The sequence below is a fragment of the Gymnoscopelus braueri genome, assembly GCF_963280865.1.
Source record: "Gymnoscopelus braueri genome assembly, chromosome: 5".
In the NCBI taxonomy this organism is placed as follows: Eukaryota; Metazoa; Chordata; class Actinopteri; order Myctophiformes; family Myctophidae; genus Gymnoscopelus; species Gymnoscopelus braueri.
In genome coordinates, this window is record NC_137606.1 from 14,878,530 (window position 1) to 14,896,247 (window position 17,718).

The 17,718-nt window shown below is 41.9% G+C and overlaps 1 protein-coding gene across 2 annotated transcripts in view; it reads right to left on the bottom strand.

Annotated features, from left to right (window-relative positions):
* The window catches only part of hip1 (huntingtin interacting protein 1), a 56,419-nt gene that overhangs the window by 27,609 nt on the left and 11,092 nt on the right, over positions 1-17,718 (bottom strand). For both annotated transcript variants that reach the window (XM_080428470.1, XM_080428471.1), the window contains exons 2-7: positions 6,926-6,989; positions 6,283-6,425; positions 5,525-5,581; positions 2,980-3,060; positions 559-635; positions 274-335 (exon numbers count right to left, since the gene is read on the bottom strand). In XM_080428470.1, coding sequence (XP_080284596.1) covers positions 274-335; positions 559-635; positions 2,980-3,060; positions 5,525-5,581; positions 6,283-6,425; positions 6,926-6,989 — 484 coding nt within the window. The remainder of the gene's footprint in view (positions 1-273; positions 336-558; positions 636-2,979; positions 3,061-5,524; positions 5,582-6,282; positions 6,426-6,925; positions 6,990-17,718) is intronic.

A 17,718-nucleotide genomic window follows, 5' to 3' on the forward strand; every position in this document is an offset into this window, starting at 1 on the left:
TTCAGACACACTGGAATGAACGTTCCAATCAGTACTCGCAGTATGACATGGATATACTATATTTGGGTTTCATGCATCATTTAACAAAGGCTCGTCTTGGTTGACTAATACAGACGCGAATAGGCAACAGAATGTCTTGATGATACTTTGGTTTGAGTAAGAGTGATTGACTACGAGCATTTGTATATGTTGTGTGTGTCTCAACATCTCCTGGCGGCTTAGGTAAGCCTGGCTAGCTGGGAGGACCAGAAAAAGGAGAGCAGAATAACTTACCACCCAGGAAGAGGTTGAGTTCCAACTCCAGGTAGTCAAACATCTCCACTGTCAGCTGGAAACTACAAAGGGGGGGAAGGGGTTTAGAGAGAGAGAGACAGAGAAAGAATGGAGAGGTAAGTGAGAGCAAGGTGTAAAGTAATTTAAAAAATAACCACCAATTTAGCCAATGATGAGAAGATGCAAACTGGTACAGACGGCCCAAGGACCACATTCCCAAATCTCCAAGAAGCAACTGAGTCTGTAGCAGCAACAATCATAGCAATTGTGATAACAACAACTTACAAGTTGTTGACATCATTCTCTCCCGCGTCGTCAAGCTGCCGGTTTGACATCTGCAGGTTGCCCGGGAAACGGGGGTTCTGGGTGAGAAGACGAGAAGGAAGTAGTTCAAAGAGTTGAGTTGATTAGATCTATTAAGTCACAGATTGGGGCATCAACCTCTCCAGCACATGCATGCATCAGATGATTTGAAGCTAAAACTATTTGGCTTTTTGATTTGATTGTGCAGTGAGAAGCAGCTCCAGTGAGGAGCAGTTTCACCTTAGAGTCGTATACAACATTTTATCCTAAGTGGTGCTTTTGCTGGGATGCAAAGAAAGGTAGCTCCTACCATTTTATTATACTGTACATTGTGAGGAAGCATCTATTTTGCAAGCACAGTAGGAAGTCCATCTATAATTTAATCATTCATTATCTCTGCTAGCCCAAGGCGGGGCGAGAGATTGTTTTTTATTTATAAAGTGCTTTTTCAGTAACAAGGAGACATACAATATGATACAAACAGTATGCAGACTATAGAGTACAGAAGTCCTGACGTCACTCGTCCATCCCCTGGGTCGTAAAGTAATTTCTCTATGGAGAATAACATTGGGTCATCATAGAATCGTCTCATATAAGAATTGTGGTCCAAAAATAAACAAACTGTCTCTGTGATATTGTCAGGGGGGTGGCTCTGTATCGTTTATGATAGTCAGTCATATTTGAAACAGTCCGTTTCTGGCGAAAACTTAACTAATTCGCCGGAAGTAACATTAGCGTTTTCTCACTGTCAGTTAGGGGTGTGCCGATACACTAATTTCACCAAACGATACGATACGATATTTGGCTCACAACTTCGATACGATACGATACGCACTTTTTTTATTATGAAAAATATATGGGGGAGAAAAAAAGCAAATGCAAACAAATAATTCTGTTTTTGCATTATTCAGATATGCGAACTTGTAGCTTTTCAGCTACAATAGCCGTTTTGAATCCAAATAGGGCAATAGTGGGACACCTGACCCGAAAAAAAAAAAACATGTTGTCACCCTTTTCACCTCGGGGCTGTTTGCATGCCTGATTATTTTTTTTTTAAACGATTTTTTTTTTCTCTAAACGATACATATCGTCACGAAAACGTATCGCGATATATCGCGGGACGATATATCGGCACACCCCTACTGTCAGTTGATGCTTCATATCCATAAGAGTAAAACCACCGGGGTCATTTGATTATTTTTGGAACACCGTTTTTATTTGACGCGATATTGAACACGTCTATGGGAATTCAGAACGGGGGGAAAAAACGCGAGCAATTAAAATTAAAAAGCAGTAGCACTAAGAGCAAACCCTAACATTATTGTTAAAGGCTCTTTTGAATACATGGGTTTTAAAATGGTGTGATGATTCTAGCTTAGTTTCCAAGCTATCGGTTGTTCCTTTTGAGTTCAGTTGTGAGATTACAATCCCTAAGACCAACTACAAATCACAGTCATTTTGGAATCAGGTCGCATTACCCAGATAAGGAAAATCCTCAGTAAAACAAGCGGTCCGCAAAAACAACGGTGTTTTGGGGTGAGCGTTCCGTTTACCAAAATAACAGCACATCACAACTAAACAATTATTAACGTCATCTTGCCAGAAGTATGGGGAAACGGATGTAAATAAACACGGAGCTCATGAAAAAACACACAAGAAAGAAAAAAAGAGTTGCCAAACAAAAGTGGAGGTCTTGCATAATTTGGATGAGGAAAATGTTTGAGTAAATGTGGGCAACACAAGCTGTCCATTCGTCAGAGAAATTGAGGTGGGAAATTAACTGGCAGATATTAGTTTGTGTTAACAGTAGTAAGTAGGCAAGGGCTAAAATGCCAGGCAACCCCATCAACTGCTGGCTATTGCAGGTGGTAGTGACAGAACCATCAGAATTGATCATAAAAATATGATCAATTGGAGGCCCAGAAGAGTCTTTGAGAAGCTTACCAGATAGAATGATTATTATTGTGAACATTGGTACCTACCAAGGCCCTCGGACACGATTTCTCCTCAGATTATCGGTAGTGGCTTATCTGGGCTAAATTGTGCCATTTCTCCTAGAGTAAATGGCAAATTGTTTTGAGAGTGTGTCTCAAAACAATGCTCAGAAGCAACTTCAGAGGTCAAGTATTCATTTCCAGTCATCAGTGGAGCAACATCCAACCACAACATTGTGTAATAGTAGTAACACTGCCACAGACTCTCAGCCAGTCTACCCAGCTGTCTTATAAAAACGCTATATTACAGATTCATGAAAAGCTATTAGTCTTAAGAGCAAAACATTTTTTATGAAGGTGCACGCCCCCAGGGAGAGAGAAAGACGTCAGCACTAAAAGTGGAGTCTGAGGCAGTGATAATTAGTGATGAGAGATTGGTGCCTGTGTTTAATAGGCCAGGCCGACTCACTTTGATGTGAAACTCCATTTTGGTGATGAGCAGTTTGAGGTAGATGCTGCACAGCTTCCCATAGCCTTCACTCAGGTGACCCTGAGGGTAGAGACAGAAAAAAATAGAGACGTGAAGTGAAAGTGTTGGCCAGAGGGAGGGTAGGGACATGATCAAAGGGAACTCTTGGGAGGCATGCAAATTTGCTCATCAGTGTTGCCCAACATTCAGGAAGCAAATAATGATTGCATGAGAAAATCTGTGGTGACACTTCAACTGAGAGTGGGATACACTGTGAATGTAAAAATGTTCAAAAAGCCATTTTTTTACACTTCAAGGCTGATCGGCACAGATCTCCTCTTCCTGCTGCATAGATTCAGCATTTACATTAAAATATTAAGCAGGTCAGTTCAGTTTGTATCAGGTCCAGTCCAGTCCAGTCCATGACCACAATTATTACATAATCACCTCATCGTAATTATTTGATATAATCGCAATTATTTTGCATAATCGTTTCCATGTTGAAAACTTTTCATACATTTTGTAACATTTTCAAAAATAGCGGAAATAGCAGATCTACGAACTCACAAGGCGTCATGATGGGACGCGTTGTGAGCTTGTAGAACGTCTATTTCCGCTATTCAAAAAACATCTTGGAAGTATACAATTATCAAATATGTCAGTCATTTCTTATTTATGACTGACATATTTGTCATATCCGCCCTGTGCAAGTTTTGTTTACAAAGCCTAAAAGGCAAACATATGTTCCAATGTGCAATGCCAAAAAGGCTAAAAAAACAATTAAATCGTTAATCGCAATTATTTCATTTGTATGACAACCAATCAAGTAAAATGTCATGATCACTTGAAACACCCCTTGTCTGAAAGTTCAGTAGTCGTGTTATTTGGTCAATTGCTTCTCACTTTTCCTAGCTCTGTATAAGAAGGGTTGATGACATCACAACAGGAAAGAGAGGCCACGACCCTAGTCAGATGGACCACACTTCCTGCATCCTCCGAAGCAGTGACATCAGCAGAAAATTGAGTAATGTTATACCAGGAATAAGTTTATTACTAAGCAGCATAGGCCCTCCACCCAAGTCAACCACAACTCAATGCGTACACAAAGAAAGACTGTCCAATTTACTGACTTACTGGAACATGTCTGAACATGTTTACACAATAACACACAGGAATTTCATCACAACAGTTTATATCCAAAGTACTAACATACTAAGAAACCTGCTCACTTAGCTCAAGACAGATTTCCATGGTGATTTGGGTCTGCATTCATTATTGAGGAAGGTTTTCCCCACAATATTATAGAAAATATTTCACCACTGACACAGGTACAACTCCAACACTGACAAAGGTACACCTCCAACAGAAGAGCCAGCATAATGATTTTGTCTAGCCCCTCCTGCGTCTAGCTGGCAGACTATGACATGTAAGATACTGAGTAGGTCTGTCGCAATTATTGCATAATTGTTTAATCGCAATTATTTGAGATAATTATTTTTGCATAATCGTCATAATCGTTTCCATGTTGAAAAATATAAAAAAAAACAGAAATAGCAGATCTGCAAACTCACAAGCTTCAACGCGTCTGATGGGTCTAATTTTGTACCATTTTCTCATGGATCTAAAGTGAACCATTTTCAGGCAGCCTGCAACATTGTTTTGGTCTGATGGGCTCCTTCTGCTATGTCAATAATATTAGATAGCAGGTTAACCTCGTTGCCACACAGATTCGTTGTTATAAACATTGTGCATAAATGATACCCCAACCTTGGTTGCCCAGGAAACGGAGCCATTCGAGACATAACTGACGGCTGACGTGATGACAAAAGGCGTTACCCTGCGTTGTGTGTATATAACTTTGTATCTCTGTTTTTACGTCAGAAGAATATATCTGGAACCATGCATTTCCGACGCTTGTAAGATCTCTTCTCTGGAATAAACCCAAATACTATTATTAACACGTTTCCTTCCTCCGTTTACTGATGTAATTAATTCTCATCTGACCGATAGATATGGACCGGTATTTACCAGGAAAAATAAAGCTATCAGTGTCACTTCGTCACACGTTGTAAGCTTGTAGATCAGCTATTTCTCTATTTTTACATGTATAAATTGATTACATATGTCAATAAGTTCTTTGTATATTTAAGTTACTTGTCATATCTGCCCTGTGCATTTTTTTATTACGAAGCCTAAAAGGCTTCATTATGTTCCAATGTTCAATGCCAAACACACACAATTAAATCGTTAATCGCAATTATTTGAGTGACAATTAATCGTCAACTTAAATCTGTAATCGTGACAGCCCTAATACTGAGCAGAATTAGCCGTTTTAAAAACAGCCAGACAATGACTTCTTCCTCTGTTGCAACAAAAGCTGATCGACAACAGAAATATCAATTTGGGGGACCTTGACATAAAAGAAAGTTTGAGAACCCCTGCTTTACGGTTCCATTTGTGCACTCTCAGAATTAAATGAACACTCAATATTTTACAGTATGAGTATATCATCACACCTTGCTATGAACTCTGTGCCCTTACTTACCCACATCCTACTCATGTCCGTCAAGTCAGCCTTGTTCCTCATGGAATCCTTTATCACCTGGGGAGAGAGAGCAGGAAAAGCTTATCCAATGACAAAATAAAAAGTTTTTGTTATTGATTAAATTAACAGAAGAAATGTATTTGAAAACATTATTTGAGTTTATGTGGGTGTATATGGGTGGCCACCTGACTTATCAAAGAAGCTGAATACAGTAGGTATAAAACTGGTTGTATTGGAAATACAATAATCACCTGTATATGGAGATGATTTTGTTTATTCCATATAGTGCTGGTCTACAACAGTTATTGTCTGCGCCATGTTTTCGTCCCTGTCCATCCGTGTGTCAGTCCGTGTGTGTGTGTGTGTGTGTGTGTCCGTCTGTGAGCAGCTAATCTCCGGCACTGTTAGAATGATCGGCGTAAAACTTTGCATGCACACTCCCTGGAGGCCAAGTAAAAACCTCTGCCCGGTATTCTTCCCACCGGGAAACAAACTCTACTTAAACTCGGTTATAGCGGTACCAGGAGGCACCTGATATTACTCCTACAGTTTTTCCAAACATCATGCAAATCGGTACACATCATCTCTGAAGTCATGTGATCCAAGGCGGATTTGTCCGGTGTGTGTGTGTGTGTGTGTGTGTGTGTGTGTGTGTGTGTGTGTGTGTGTGTGTGTGTGTGTGTGTGTGTGTGTGTGTGTGTGTGTGTGTGTGTGTGTGTGTGTGTGTGTGTGTGTGTGTTATTAGAGTCTGTACATACGTTTGGATGTCCATCTCGTAGTAACTTGTGGAAGACATGGCAGAACTTCCAGCAGAGTACTGCGTTACTGGACAGGGGCAGCCGGTTGACCGCTGCCCAGAAGGTATGGGCCCCTTTCTCATGGTGGGTACCCAGGATACAGGGTGACGGCAAGAGTCAAGGAGAACACAACATGCTTCAGTGGATCACAGCAACACACAGCCCTGTCGTCCTGTACAACAAAGCTGTGCAACGCCTCGAAATGTTGGAAAAAACCCAGCAGAGCAGACACTTGGGGTAAAAAAAAGAAATATTTTCCCCTCTCTCTCATACTAGCACTGTGTTTGTTTCACAGATGACAGAATTAGCTCGGCTATGTGGCCATGCATAGACTCGAGGATCACATTATGTTTATTGTTTGGATCTTGCACCAACAGAACCCTCCAGTCATGGAGAAATGCTTAAGAACTTCAACAAACACACAAGAATCAGGGAACACATTGCTCTTCTACTTGCCAGGTCAAAACAAACTCTACTCAACTCTACTGCACAAGCACATGCATACCAACAGACATGCACGCAAAATCCTAGACAAAAAAACAAACAGGCAGAGAGAGACACAAACACATACAGTTGCACATACAGTTACACACACAAAGGATATTCCTGGCATGCTTCTCTTTGACAGCAACCTCCTGTGTGTTGATGGCCTTGTTGATGCTGACAGCCTATAATTGCGGAGGGAAAGAAATCCTATTAGTACACATCTATCTATTTCACACATTTAAACACAATCTCATTTCAAGACTCAAGAGGGTTTTATTTGTCACTCACTCGTACAGGTACAAGCATTATACTAAAGGCATGTTCTGCAAGACTGTGCTGGCAATAATAAAATAGAAAAAAATGAAAAAGAAGATACTAGTAATAATAATGATAATACTGGATGCAATGAAAAATAAAAAAAGAAGAAAGTAACCCTAACCCAGAAAATATAGTTTACCAAAGAACAGGTCAAAACTATTTTAGCAGCAATAGGAAATGTATGGGGGGGGGGGGGGGGGGCAGTTCATATCTGGATTATAGAATGTGTCTACACACATATACATCAGTGCATATCATTTCACTTGGAGAGAAGGATATGGCAGAGTTTTAGTGAGGGATGTATGATCCCTTAATTTAGAGTGTGTGTCTATCTATGACATAGGTACAGTACATGAATGTGTTGGCCTGGCAAAACAAGCAGCAGCTTAGAGGCCTGGGATAATCCCTTGTTTGTATGTGCAGTGTTGTACAGCAACAGAGAGGCTGAACAAAACAATGCCACAGAGCCATCTCACCACACATCTGTCAGCCTATGACACCAGCAGAAAAGAACATCATCGCAAAGTGAGGAAAGAAGACATAGGCCCAACAGCAGTAAAGAGTACCAGGAGTACAAGGCCCATAGTCAATAGTCATAATGCTGCGATCCTATCTTCTATATAACGTTAGGGTTATGGCCATGCCTAACATACAGCCCATATATGGCCATGCCTGACATCACAGCACTGACGTGTGTGTGACGAATATGGACGTCAGCGCAAATCGACAATGCCCCGCAACGGTTTATGTTGTGTGGCGTCAGTCCTGAGCTCAATCAGAGAGAGAGGGATGGGGAGGTTAGCGGGCGAAGGAGACAGGGGAAGAGAGAGACTTTTTTTATCCACGCAATAACCCGGCGAGGGGGAGAGGGAGAAAGAGCCCATTTCACACATGCAACACCCAGGCGAGGGAGAGCCTATTTCAGCCATGCAATAACTCGGCTATTGCTGAGGGCAATGCTGGGTTCTGAATGGAGAAATATGCCCATTTACGGCCATGCCTGACACACAAGCCCATACACTGTAAGGCCATGCCTGACGTCAAAGTACTGAGTATGTGTGTCAAATGATGGACAAATTGGACACGCTTGACATGAGTGCAAATTGGCATTGTTGTTTTCTGTGGTGTGTGATGTCAGACCAGAGCTCAATCAGCGAGATAGAGGGAGAGAGGGCAAGGGAGAGTGAGAGGGATGGGAGGGAGAGGGAGAGAAATAGACTATTTCACTCCACGCAATAACCCAGCAAATGTTGGGTACTGAAATCTGAACATGCTGATCGACGCGTCGCTTAGCGACGCATGTCAGTGCAATAAACCCATACCGGGCAAGCTGATTTACTGTGATCAAGTAAGAGTGCAGGACAAGGAATAAGCGAGACGAGATAAAGAAACTATTTGTAGTATAGAAGACAATTTTATACTACAAATAGGTGGAGGATATTAAATTGAGTAAGGGAGGCTCAAGCTCCGGTGCTCCAGTGACTAACCAGTTAGTACTTTGGTCAAATATAATCCCTCCAGGTTCCATTCTGATTGTGAGACATGTGATTCCGACCTCACTTACCTGTCCCTCAACTGTTCTATCATGAATTAAGAAGAAATGCCTAAAATATTAAATAAAAAATAAATACAGCCTAATTAATACAACATCATAGATGATGATGACCATTGTTCATGTCACTCAGCTACAACAGTAAGTTCAGACAAATCACTTTACTGTAATGCAGCATTTACGATTAGGAAAAAATAACATTTAAGCTAGTATATTATGATCATGATATTAACCTACCAAAATCCCAGAAGATTTCTAGTCTCATATATTGCCAAGCTCTGAACCCAAAATAGTATACTGTTGTTTGACAGAGGCCAAGAAAATGCAACTGAAATTCATCAAATACACTCAGACTGACAGTCATTTCCAACTGGTTGCATTTTCATTGCTGGAACGACCAAATTCTCACTTGACAGGATGTGAGATAAGAACTAGAAAGTACTGTTCCTGAAGAAACAGTGTGGGATCGCTAAGAATGTTGATAGTATCACACTAGAAAGTACTGTTCCTGATTAATTCTGTCTTACCTATTTATATTACATATTGTGTAAAAAGCGATCCCACAACTAGTGAAGATAACATTTATTGTGGGATCGCTATAGCGATCCCACAATAATAGACATAAACGGGTGTGTGGATGACCATGACTTTGAGATACTGTATGAAATCTACTGTAGGGTGTGGGCATGGCCTAAATCCCATCCTTTTCACGGTTCCACCTCCTGTTCAAAATCACTCTCACTTCCCAGACACGGTACTGTGGGATCTCCTTGCACCATCATCTTTGGAGCCATGGATAATTAAGTACCAGTGGGCTGTGCCTACATACGGGTACACGACCGGCCCTTTCCCACCGGATGGTAGTAGTAACTTCTTACGCCCCCTTCTGTGACGCACGTGGAACTGCTTCGCCCCTAGTCATGCGTCACATTCCAGGAGCACTGCCCCGGCTTCACTCCGTGGTGTAAAATTGTGCTCGGCGCTGGCACTGCCTTGGGGGGGGGCATAATTTACGATTCTGTCCCTATCGGTACATAACTCGAACGGCGCTGAGTCGGCTCTAGGGGACTTCGCAACGTTCGGCACGCAGACTCGCTCGCCTACGGCTCGCTGGGCGGTGCCTCTCGTTGCTCAAGTCCCATTGAGACGACGCGCCTAAGTCGTTGTAACTGTTTTTTGCCTAACTACTTCCTAACTTAACATTAGGGGCTGTAGTCTGTTCTCACCAAGTGGGCCGAGTGGTCCGCCTCGCTGGGGGCGACAAAAACTATGCCTAAACCTAACCTTAATCCTAATAAAATAATTTGCGGCGCATTTTAGATAAGATAAATGGTAAGCGCCGGGAGCGGGACTCGATACAGGGACTTTGGCATTGAAAGTCAAATGCTTAACGTTGGACGGACGCCATGGAACTATCTGTTATTGCAGGGTTTAGGGAGCTATTAAGGCGGTCCGCTCATATGAGTGGCAGTTCCGCGTGTGTCACAGAAGGGGGCGTTTGAATACGGTACACTCAAATTCTCACTGGAAGAGGGGGGGGGGCACAAAACAACAAAAAACAACAGAACATTGCAACATGCTTTTTTGGTCAATTTGGTTATGTCTAAAACAACAGTAAGCATGAGTATGCAGGTTGGGGTCAGGAGAGGACAGTAGGCTAGTTTCATAATCTCACTTCCCCCAGATGTCCTGAGTCTTCACTTCCTCACCACATGTGTGTGTACTGCCAGGACTGGAAGTCCACTGTAAATCATCCATGGTCCACTCCACTCGAGTGTGTTGGGGGGGGGGGGGGGGGGTGAACAGAGAGCAAAGAAAGGAAAGAGGAAAGGAGCGTGAGAGGGAGGGGGGGGGGGGGCTTTACGAATAAGGTTAGGAATGCAGAAGGAAGGAAAGAGAAACAGGTTGAGGAAAGCATGGAGAAATGGATGGAAGCAGGAAAAGCAGAATGGAGAGAAGGAGAGAAAGCAGAATGGAGAGGGGGGTGGGTGGGGGGGTGAAGAGCTGTGTCATTCACAGAACATACCGAGTATACCACCGGAACATTTTCAAACTAAGCATGTACAAATAATAGAGATAATAGTCAAACGGATGATAAAAGACCCACAAAAACTACATGAATCCCTTTCCAAAAAGCCAACTGACAGAAACTAATTCAGAAGGTATCATTTGAATTCAGGCCTGGTTTTCACAAGGAAGCTTTGTTCTCCAATTAGCTTCGTTAACTGTCTCATAAATGGAACGCTTAGTGCTACGATTTTTGTTGTGAAACCTGTGCTGCTGCGTTCATGTGGTTCTCTGCAACAAAGTAAGTTCTGACTTAACGTTCTTCTTTGGCTAATGCTCACGTGCAGTTGGTTAGGACTTTTGAGCAGAAAAAAATGGAGCTGGTCTAAAAGCTTCAGTTTGTGCGTGGCATTTCGTTTTTTTTTGTAAAACAAAGAGAAAACTGTTGTTGTTTTCCACCATACTGTATATGACGAGAGGTGAAAGATTACAATTACATCACCACTCATGTATCAATCATACAATTTTCTAGAATCGTTTAACTGGCTTGGTAGGCCGTTTGTGTGTTATTTTCGGGTTGGAAACACCTTAACCTAAAATACCCAACACACCATGCCTTTACTGGTCATTGTAAGAGTACAGTGACAAATGAATTAATGCAGCACTAGTCTAGAGATCTGTTTATTATCTCAGCCAAGTAGGGTTATGCTTCCACCCCCGTTGACAGTCTGATCAATTTAAAAAAAGTAATAGCCAGAATGCCATAAAATCTGCTTTGTACATTCATGCGCCCAGGAGGAAGAACCCATCCGGTCAACCTTTGAACCAAGCAAACTAGAAAGATGTTTAGACCTTGGCAGAGGACTGAACTAGTGCATTCTTATTCTTTATATGAAGATGAAATCAAGACAACATACAAGAGTAGACAGAATCCTCTAGAAATCAAAGGATGTCATTAATAATCCATCAGATCCAGCAAAACACACATTCATTAGCGTCTGTCTTGGCTGGAGCACCCCAGTAAAGACAATGCAAGCTTTTCCCTCTCTCCGTAATTTCAAAGGCACGTTGGAGAAAGGTGACAAGCACAGTCTTTGTGTTGAAGGGATTTGACTTGCAGAGTGAGTGTCTAATTAAGTCACAGCTGTGCCTCCAGTAAGGGAGACACAGGACGAGGAAAGGGAGGAAGAGCAGGAGACATACGCGAAGGAGTGCATAGCTGGCCGCCGGTGCGTCACCAAACTGACATGGCTTTAAATACCACTCCAGCCATGGCTCTGTAGTCTGTACTCTGTAACTCTACCACATCCTTTTAAGACGGTTGACTGACCATGTCTTGACTACTATCATTAAATATGTATATGTAAGGAAGGACTTAATATGGATGGACACTGTGTAGTACACCTATAGCTCAAGACAAAACTCAAGCTGTGTGTGCGCGTTTGTTTTAACAGTCACCAGTCAGGCTTATGCATCCATTTCAAATAATATCTAATTAGGGAGCATATACTAACGGCAGCCCAACAATCCCAGTTTCCACTACAGGTTATGACCAAGATTGCTTGCTGTTAAGAGCTGATCAGAAGGCGTGCGATTTCCAGTGCTCCATGACCGTAGTTCCCTTTTCCAGAAGATGGCATTCCCATTTCCTGTTCCGGGTCAGTTTCTCATAGATAAATTTGATTGGCTCAGCATCAGATTTTAAATCGGAAACACAACACTTTCATGTGTGTTTCCGGTACAAATCTGCCGCTGAGCCAATCCAATGAAGCTACGCGGAAGGGAAAACAGGAATGCCACCTTCTGGAAAAGTGAACTTGCAGTGCACAGCCCTTCTGGTCAAAATGTGTTTAATGGGCTATGCCCTGAAAGCAGTCACTGAATGTAAGCACATTCATTCGTTAGTGTGTTAATGTTAGATTTTCTTGTGTTTTGCAGAGCAGCCCCACCAAACTAATGCAAGATATAATCAGGTATCCAAATACTATGGGACAGAAGTCCCGAGCTGAGCGTGCTCTACTGTCAGTCAAATAAGAGGAGGACAGATGGTTGCAGACTCTCAGCAAACAGTCTAATCCAGGGGTCTTCAATCTTTTCAGGCCAAGGACCCCCTAGCTGAGAGAGAGATAAAGCAGGGACCCCCTACTCTATATTGTATAAAATTGTTTTTCAGATTACATTTTTTTTACTTAGTCTGCTCTTCTTTCCCTCTTCACCTATAGCCTCTTTGCCAAAAATAGCCGATCTACAAGCTCTCAACGCCGAGCGCGAGGCGTTGAGAGCTTGTAGATCTGCTATTTTTGGCTAAAGTTCTCCTCGGAAAAGGGGATGCTAGGGTTCAAGTGGTTAAGGTAAAAAAAGGAAATATCACACAAAGATTTGGCGGACCCCCTGTAGTAGCTCTGAGGACCCCCTAGGGGTCCCGGACCCCCTGTTGAAGACCCCTGGTCTAATCTCTATAGAAAGAGTCCGCACTCACCACTGATGAAGGTCTGAGTAGCCGAAACGCATCTGTTTGTCAGAGACTGCTGCTGCGGTAAATACAAAAATTCAAAGAAAGACTACCTGTGAGTACGACTGTTTCTATAGAAGATATAATCAAGTGTCATCACCTGTAAAAAGGTCCTCTGTACTAACACTTTTACTTTTGTTAGAAATAGGCCTAACAGTACAAACGTCTTCTTCAGTTCAAAATGTTCACTACACCAGGATCTTTCTTAAATAGTTAAACATTTGAGTGGGTTTTTCATTTTTTCCACGTAATAAAATAAAATAAATCAAGGGACTATTGAGAGACTCCCAATGCAAGTAGTTCCCACATGAGGATGATGACCCAATTAGTCCACAGTGAGACTTTGTACTTTGTGGTGGGGTTGAATGAGAGTGCCAGCTGCCCAGGACTGTTGGCATTGATTGGCTAGGGTGGCTCTCTGGCATCAATGGCCCATTAGCTCGTCACAGCACCGCCAGACCAGCTGATGATGTGAAATCACTGCTTCGAGAAATTAAGTCAGGTGAGAAGAAAGTGAGTACATGGACGAGAGCAGAGAGCCTAGAGGGAATCCCAGGCAGGTTGTTAACTCATTCACTGCCACTGACGTAAAAAACATAATTTTTCCCGTTTACCAATCCTGCCACTGACGTAAAAAACGTAATTTTATTTTTTTCAAAAAAAATAAAACTTAAAAAGTCTGTATCTCGGCTCCTGAGTACTTTTTTTTTTTTCGATGAAAAATCTCTGGCAGTGGGCAAACACGGCAAGCAATAATTGTGGCAGTGAATGAGTTAATCTGGACAGGTGTCCATGTCATTATGGGCATAGGTAGAGGCTACCTCAACTCCTTCCATCCTTCTTCCTTCACTTCCTGTCCTTTTCCTTACAATAATTTCCAATACTGGGCTCATCAAGGATAGCCAGGGTTCAATTCACTCAATTCACATCACTCTATTTCTCCCCCGCAAAATCTGTGAAACCCTTTTTTGCTATTTGAAGCTATTTTTAGATAGATTGTGGTCTGAACCCCCCCCCCCCCCCCCCTAACAGTTGGCCCTGACCAAACCAATTGGCTCTTCTGTAGAAAGCAAGACATTGATATGCTGATCATAGCCTGGTTGTGTCCACCACAAGACTAGGGCAGAGCACAGGGCCTTAGAGAATAGAGAGAAGCCGCCGTCTTCTGACTGTTAAAGGGGCCCATTGTGTGGGGGCAAAACAAAACAAATGTATTATTATGCATAATCTTAAGGCATAATACATCTATAAATTCTCTCTCTGATACAGCCTGCTGAAATGAGGACAACATTAAATTAGCAGGGCCTAATAGTTTTCGAATTACTTAGGGTGCTTTATATAATTTACTAGTGAGCAGAGCCACGAGGTGATGGCTGTAATGACAGTCCAGACCGCCCAGTTCAGAAGGCCCTAATGAAGGCTACGGCCAAAATATTGGTCAGATAAATTGCATTAAATCCAGGGCTTGAGTGTGCGGTTTCTACTTCTTTAGGATTGTAATGACGATCCACCAGTATCCCTCTGTTTCAGCTCCGGCACATTTGAACTAGGCGAGGGCTAATATGAGACTATCATATTACCGTATGTACCTAAATAGTCAGTTCTATTCAATTACAAGAAAAAGCAATGCAAAAAACAAGGATATAGGACAGGTTAAACCTAGAATATGATTGGATCATGGTGGACAATGCCCCTCTTTTATCAAACTAACTATCAAACTGATATTTCAAAGCAAAAGTCTGCATTTATCAATCTGTTATCAATTTGATGTGAGCGTAGCCGATGATCAAGTCTCAGCTCATGTACGCAAATGTTTTTCATCACAGACTTGCGATGAAGCATAGTCCGACAGGCAGCCATCATATGCAGCCACTTACTTAAAAATATGCAGGCTAAGCTTACATCTAACCATATGTATGAATCATATTGTATGTACCATATCCCTAGGTATTTTGAAAGTGTTTGCAATCAACAGGGTTAACAGATGAATTACAAGCTATTAAAAATCAAGCAATTAAAAACAATCTAACATATTTACAATGTTATACGTTAGTTAGATGCAAATCAGTCACCCGTTTAAACAAGCTCTGACAATCAGTCAGATCTTGACGGTGGCAGATCTGGCTCTGTTAAATCCTTTCAGGATTTCATATTCATGACCACTGGAATCTTTTCACAGAGCGTGACCCAGGCAAGGCGGTACATCCTTCAGGAGTTATGCCACAATTTGAATTTGTCTATTCAGTTAAAGACGGGGTGCCGTGATTTTCAGTGATTTCCCCCCCCCCCCCCCCTAAAACATAATCATCAGGTATTATGGTTATACTAGGAGGAAGATTTTTTTCAAAAAAGTGTACAGAAATTGTTTTTAAAAAAAAATTATGTGGACACGCCTCCAGTTCATTAAGTATACCTGGTTCTCACCTTAGCACCTCCTCCACCACCTTAGCACCACCCACCTGTCCTAGTCCCTCCTCCTCCTCATGCAGACACCTGTTGTGTTATGATAATGAGGGGGAGGGTATGTTTTTACTATGTCACTAAAGCGCTGTTTTTCTATTGGCACGTTTGACCCTCAAGGTTTCAGCCTCCAGGTAGAAACTCAAAATAGTCAGAGAAGACATAAAACACCATAAAAACACCACCAGGGGGCTTAATGAAGTTCTATCAACCTCATAGACACATGAAAAACAGAAAAAGTGCAAAACCATGGCACCAGCTCTTTAAAGGACAGAAATCCAGTGCTCAAATTCCATACCTGTGTCAGAAGTGCAGGTGCTGACCCACATTAGGAAAGGTCACCAGGATCTCAGCAGGAGATCCACACACCACCAGCCACCATCCATGAATGTTTGTGCATTCGTCAGTCGTAAAAACTTCCACTCCATAAATGTTCAGGTTATTCGTCAGCCTTGCCAGGCTAAATAAATACATTCCACCATGACGTTGGAGTTAGCGAACATAATGCAGACTTTTGTCAGATCCGCAGATCAATCCATATGCGGACATGGAAGTGAAGTATAGAGCATTGGTTCTTTAAGTGGGTCCGGGGACCCCCAGGGGTCCTTGAGGGAGTTCCAGGGGGTCCCCAGCTAAATGATAGATTAGGCACCAAATGGACCCTTATGGGTCTGTAACTCTGAGAGTGTACAAATGGAACCAAATGGACCCGGGGTCCATTTGGTTCCATTTGTACACTCTCAGAGTTAAATTGACATAGATTTTACAATATAAATGTGTGGTCCAAGTGATAGAAATGCCATTAAATGGGGGTCTGTAGCCCTAATGCATGTCAAACTGGGGGTCCTTGAAATTAAAATGGTTGAGAATCACTGCTAAAGCCGTAAAAAAATCTTCTCTTATGGGGGTCCCTGGCATATATTTTGAAATGGGGGTCCGCGGGCTAATAAGTGTCAATTTGGGGGTCCTTGACATGAAAAAGTTTGAGAACCATTGGTATAGAGAATATAAGGTATAATTATCGCTATAGGGTAATGTTACAGCAGAGCATATGATAACTTGTAATTTATACTCTGTTGTACGACGGTGTCGCTCATCGAATATAGCCGTCGCAGAAGCTCACAACATGTCAGAAATCTCATTAATATTTGTGGCAGATATTATGCTAATCAGAATGTGATAATTATTTTTACAATGACTTATTTGAATAATAAACTAATAATGACAATTGCTTCATAGAAATGTATAGTAGCTAGTTGTAGTAGTCATATAAGTACTTAATTACACATCATATTGAATATGCAGCATAAGCATATCTGAGGTTTTTGGTTGTTTATTGTAGGGCCAAGTAGCAGAATGCTCCACAGAGTTTAGCCACCGTGAATACAGTGTCTCACACAAGTTGTGAGGGAGAAGACAGCAAATTAACCAAAAGCTGGCTAATATTCTTAATTAGGAGGTTAAAATCTTGACTATTATTCAAAAGTAAAGAAGGAGTAATGTTCCTGGGCCAGTGGTTACAATGGTGGGGCCGGTGATTTTGAAAAGTCACTGGCCTGGAGGCAGGGCCAATTGCATTTTGGAAAATAACCAGGGGTGGCCTGTGTTTTATGAATGCATGCAATCTTTGTGGGGATTGACAGCTACATAAAACAAAAAAAAACTAAACTAAACAGTTTCTAATAGAAACACTGCAATTCCAGGTAGAACACCACCACCACCACCAGTAGTTTATAAATGTAGGCGTTAATGTATACAAGTTTGGGTCTCAGGGAAACACCAACTTTCACTTTTGGGTCTCGAGCAGAAAACGAGCCGAACGCATGACAGTTAATTCACTCCTGTTTGCATATCTTCTTTGTTCTGTCACAAAAGTTCTGCCAAGAGAGATTCCATGCATTTCCACCACCATGTCAAAGCCTTATCTGGCCTCATCTCTCAATAGATTTTTCAGATTAGTACTTTTGTGGTGTGACTTAACGCACAGTGCCTCTGTGAATAGTGGGCAGCCACTATACAGGAAAGGATACAGACATATCTCTGCCTTTACCATAAATCAAAT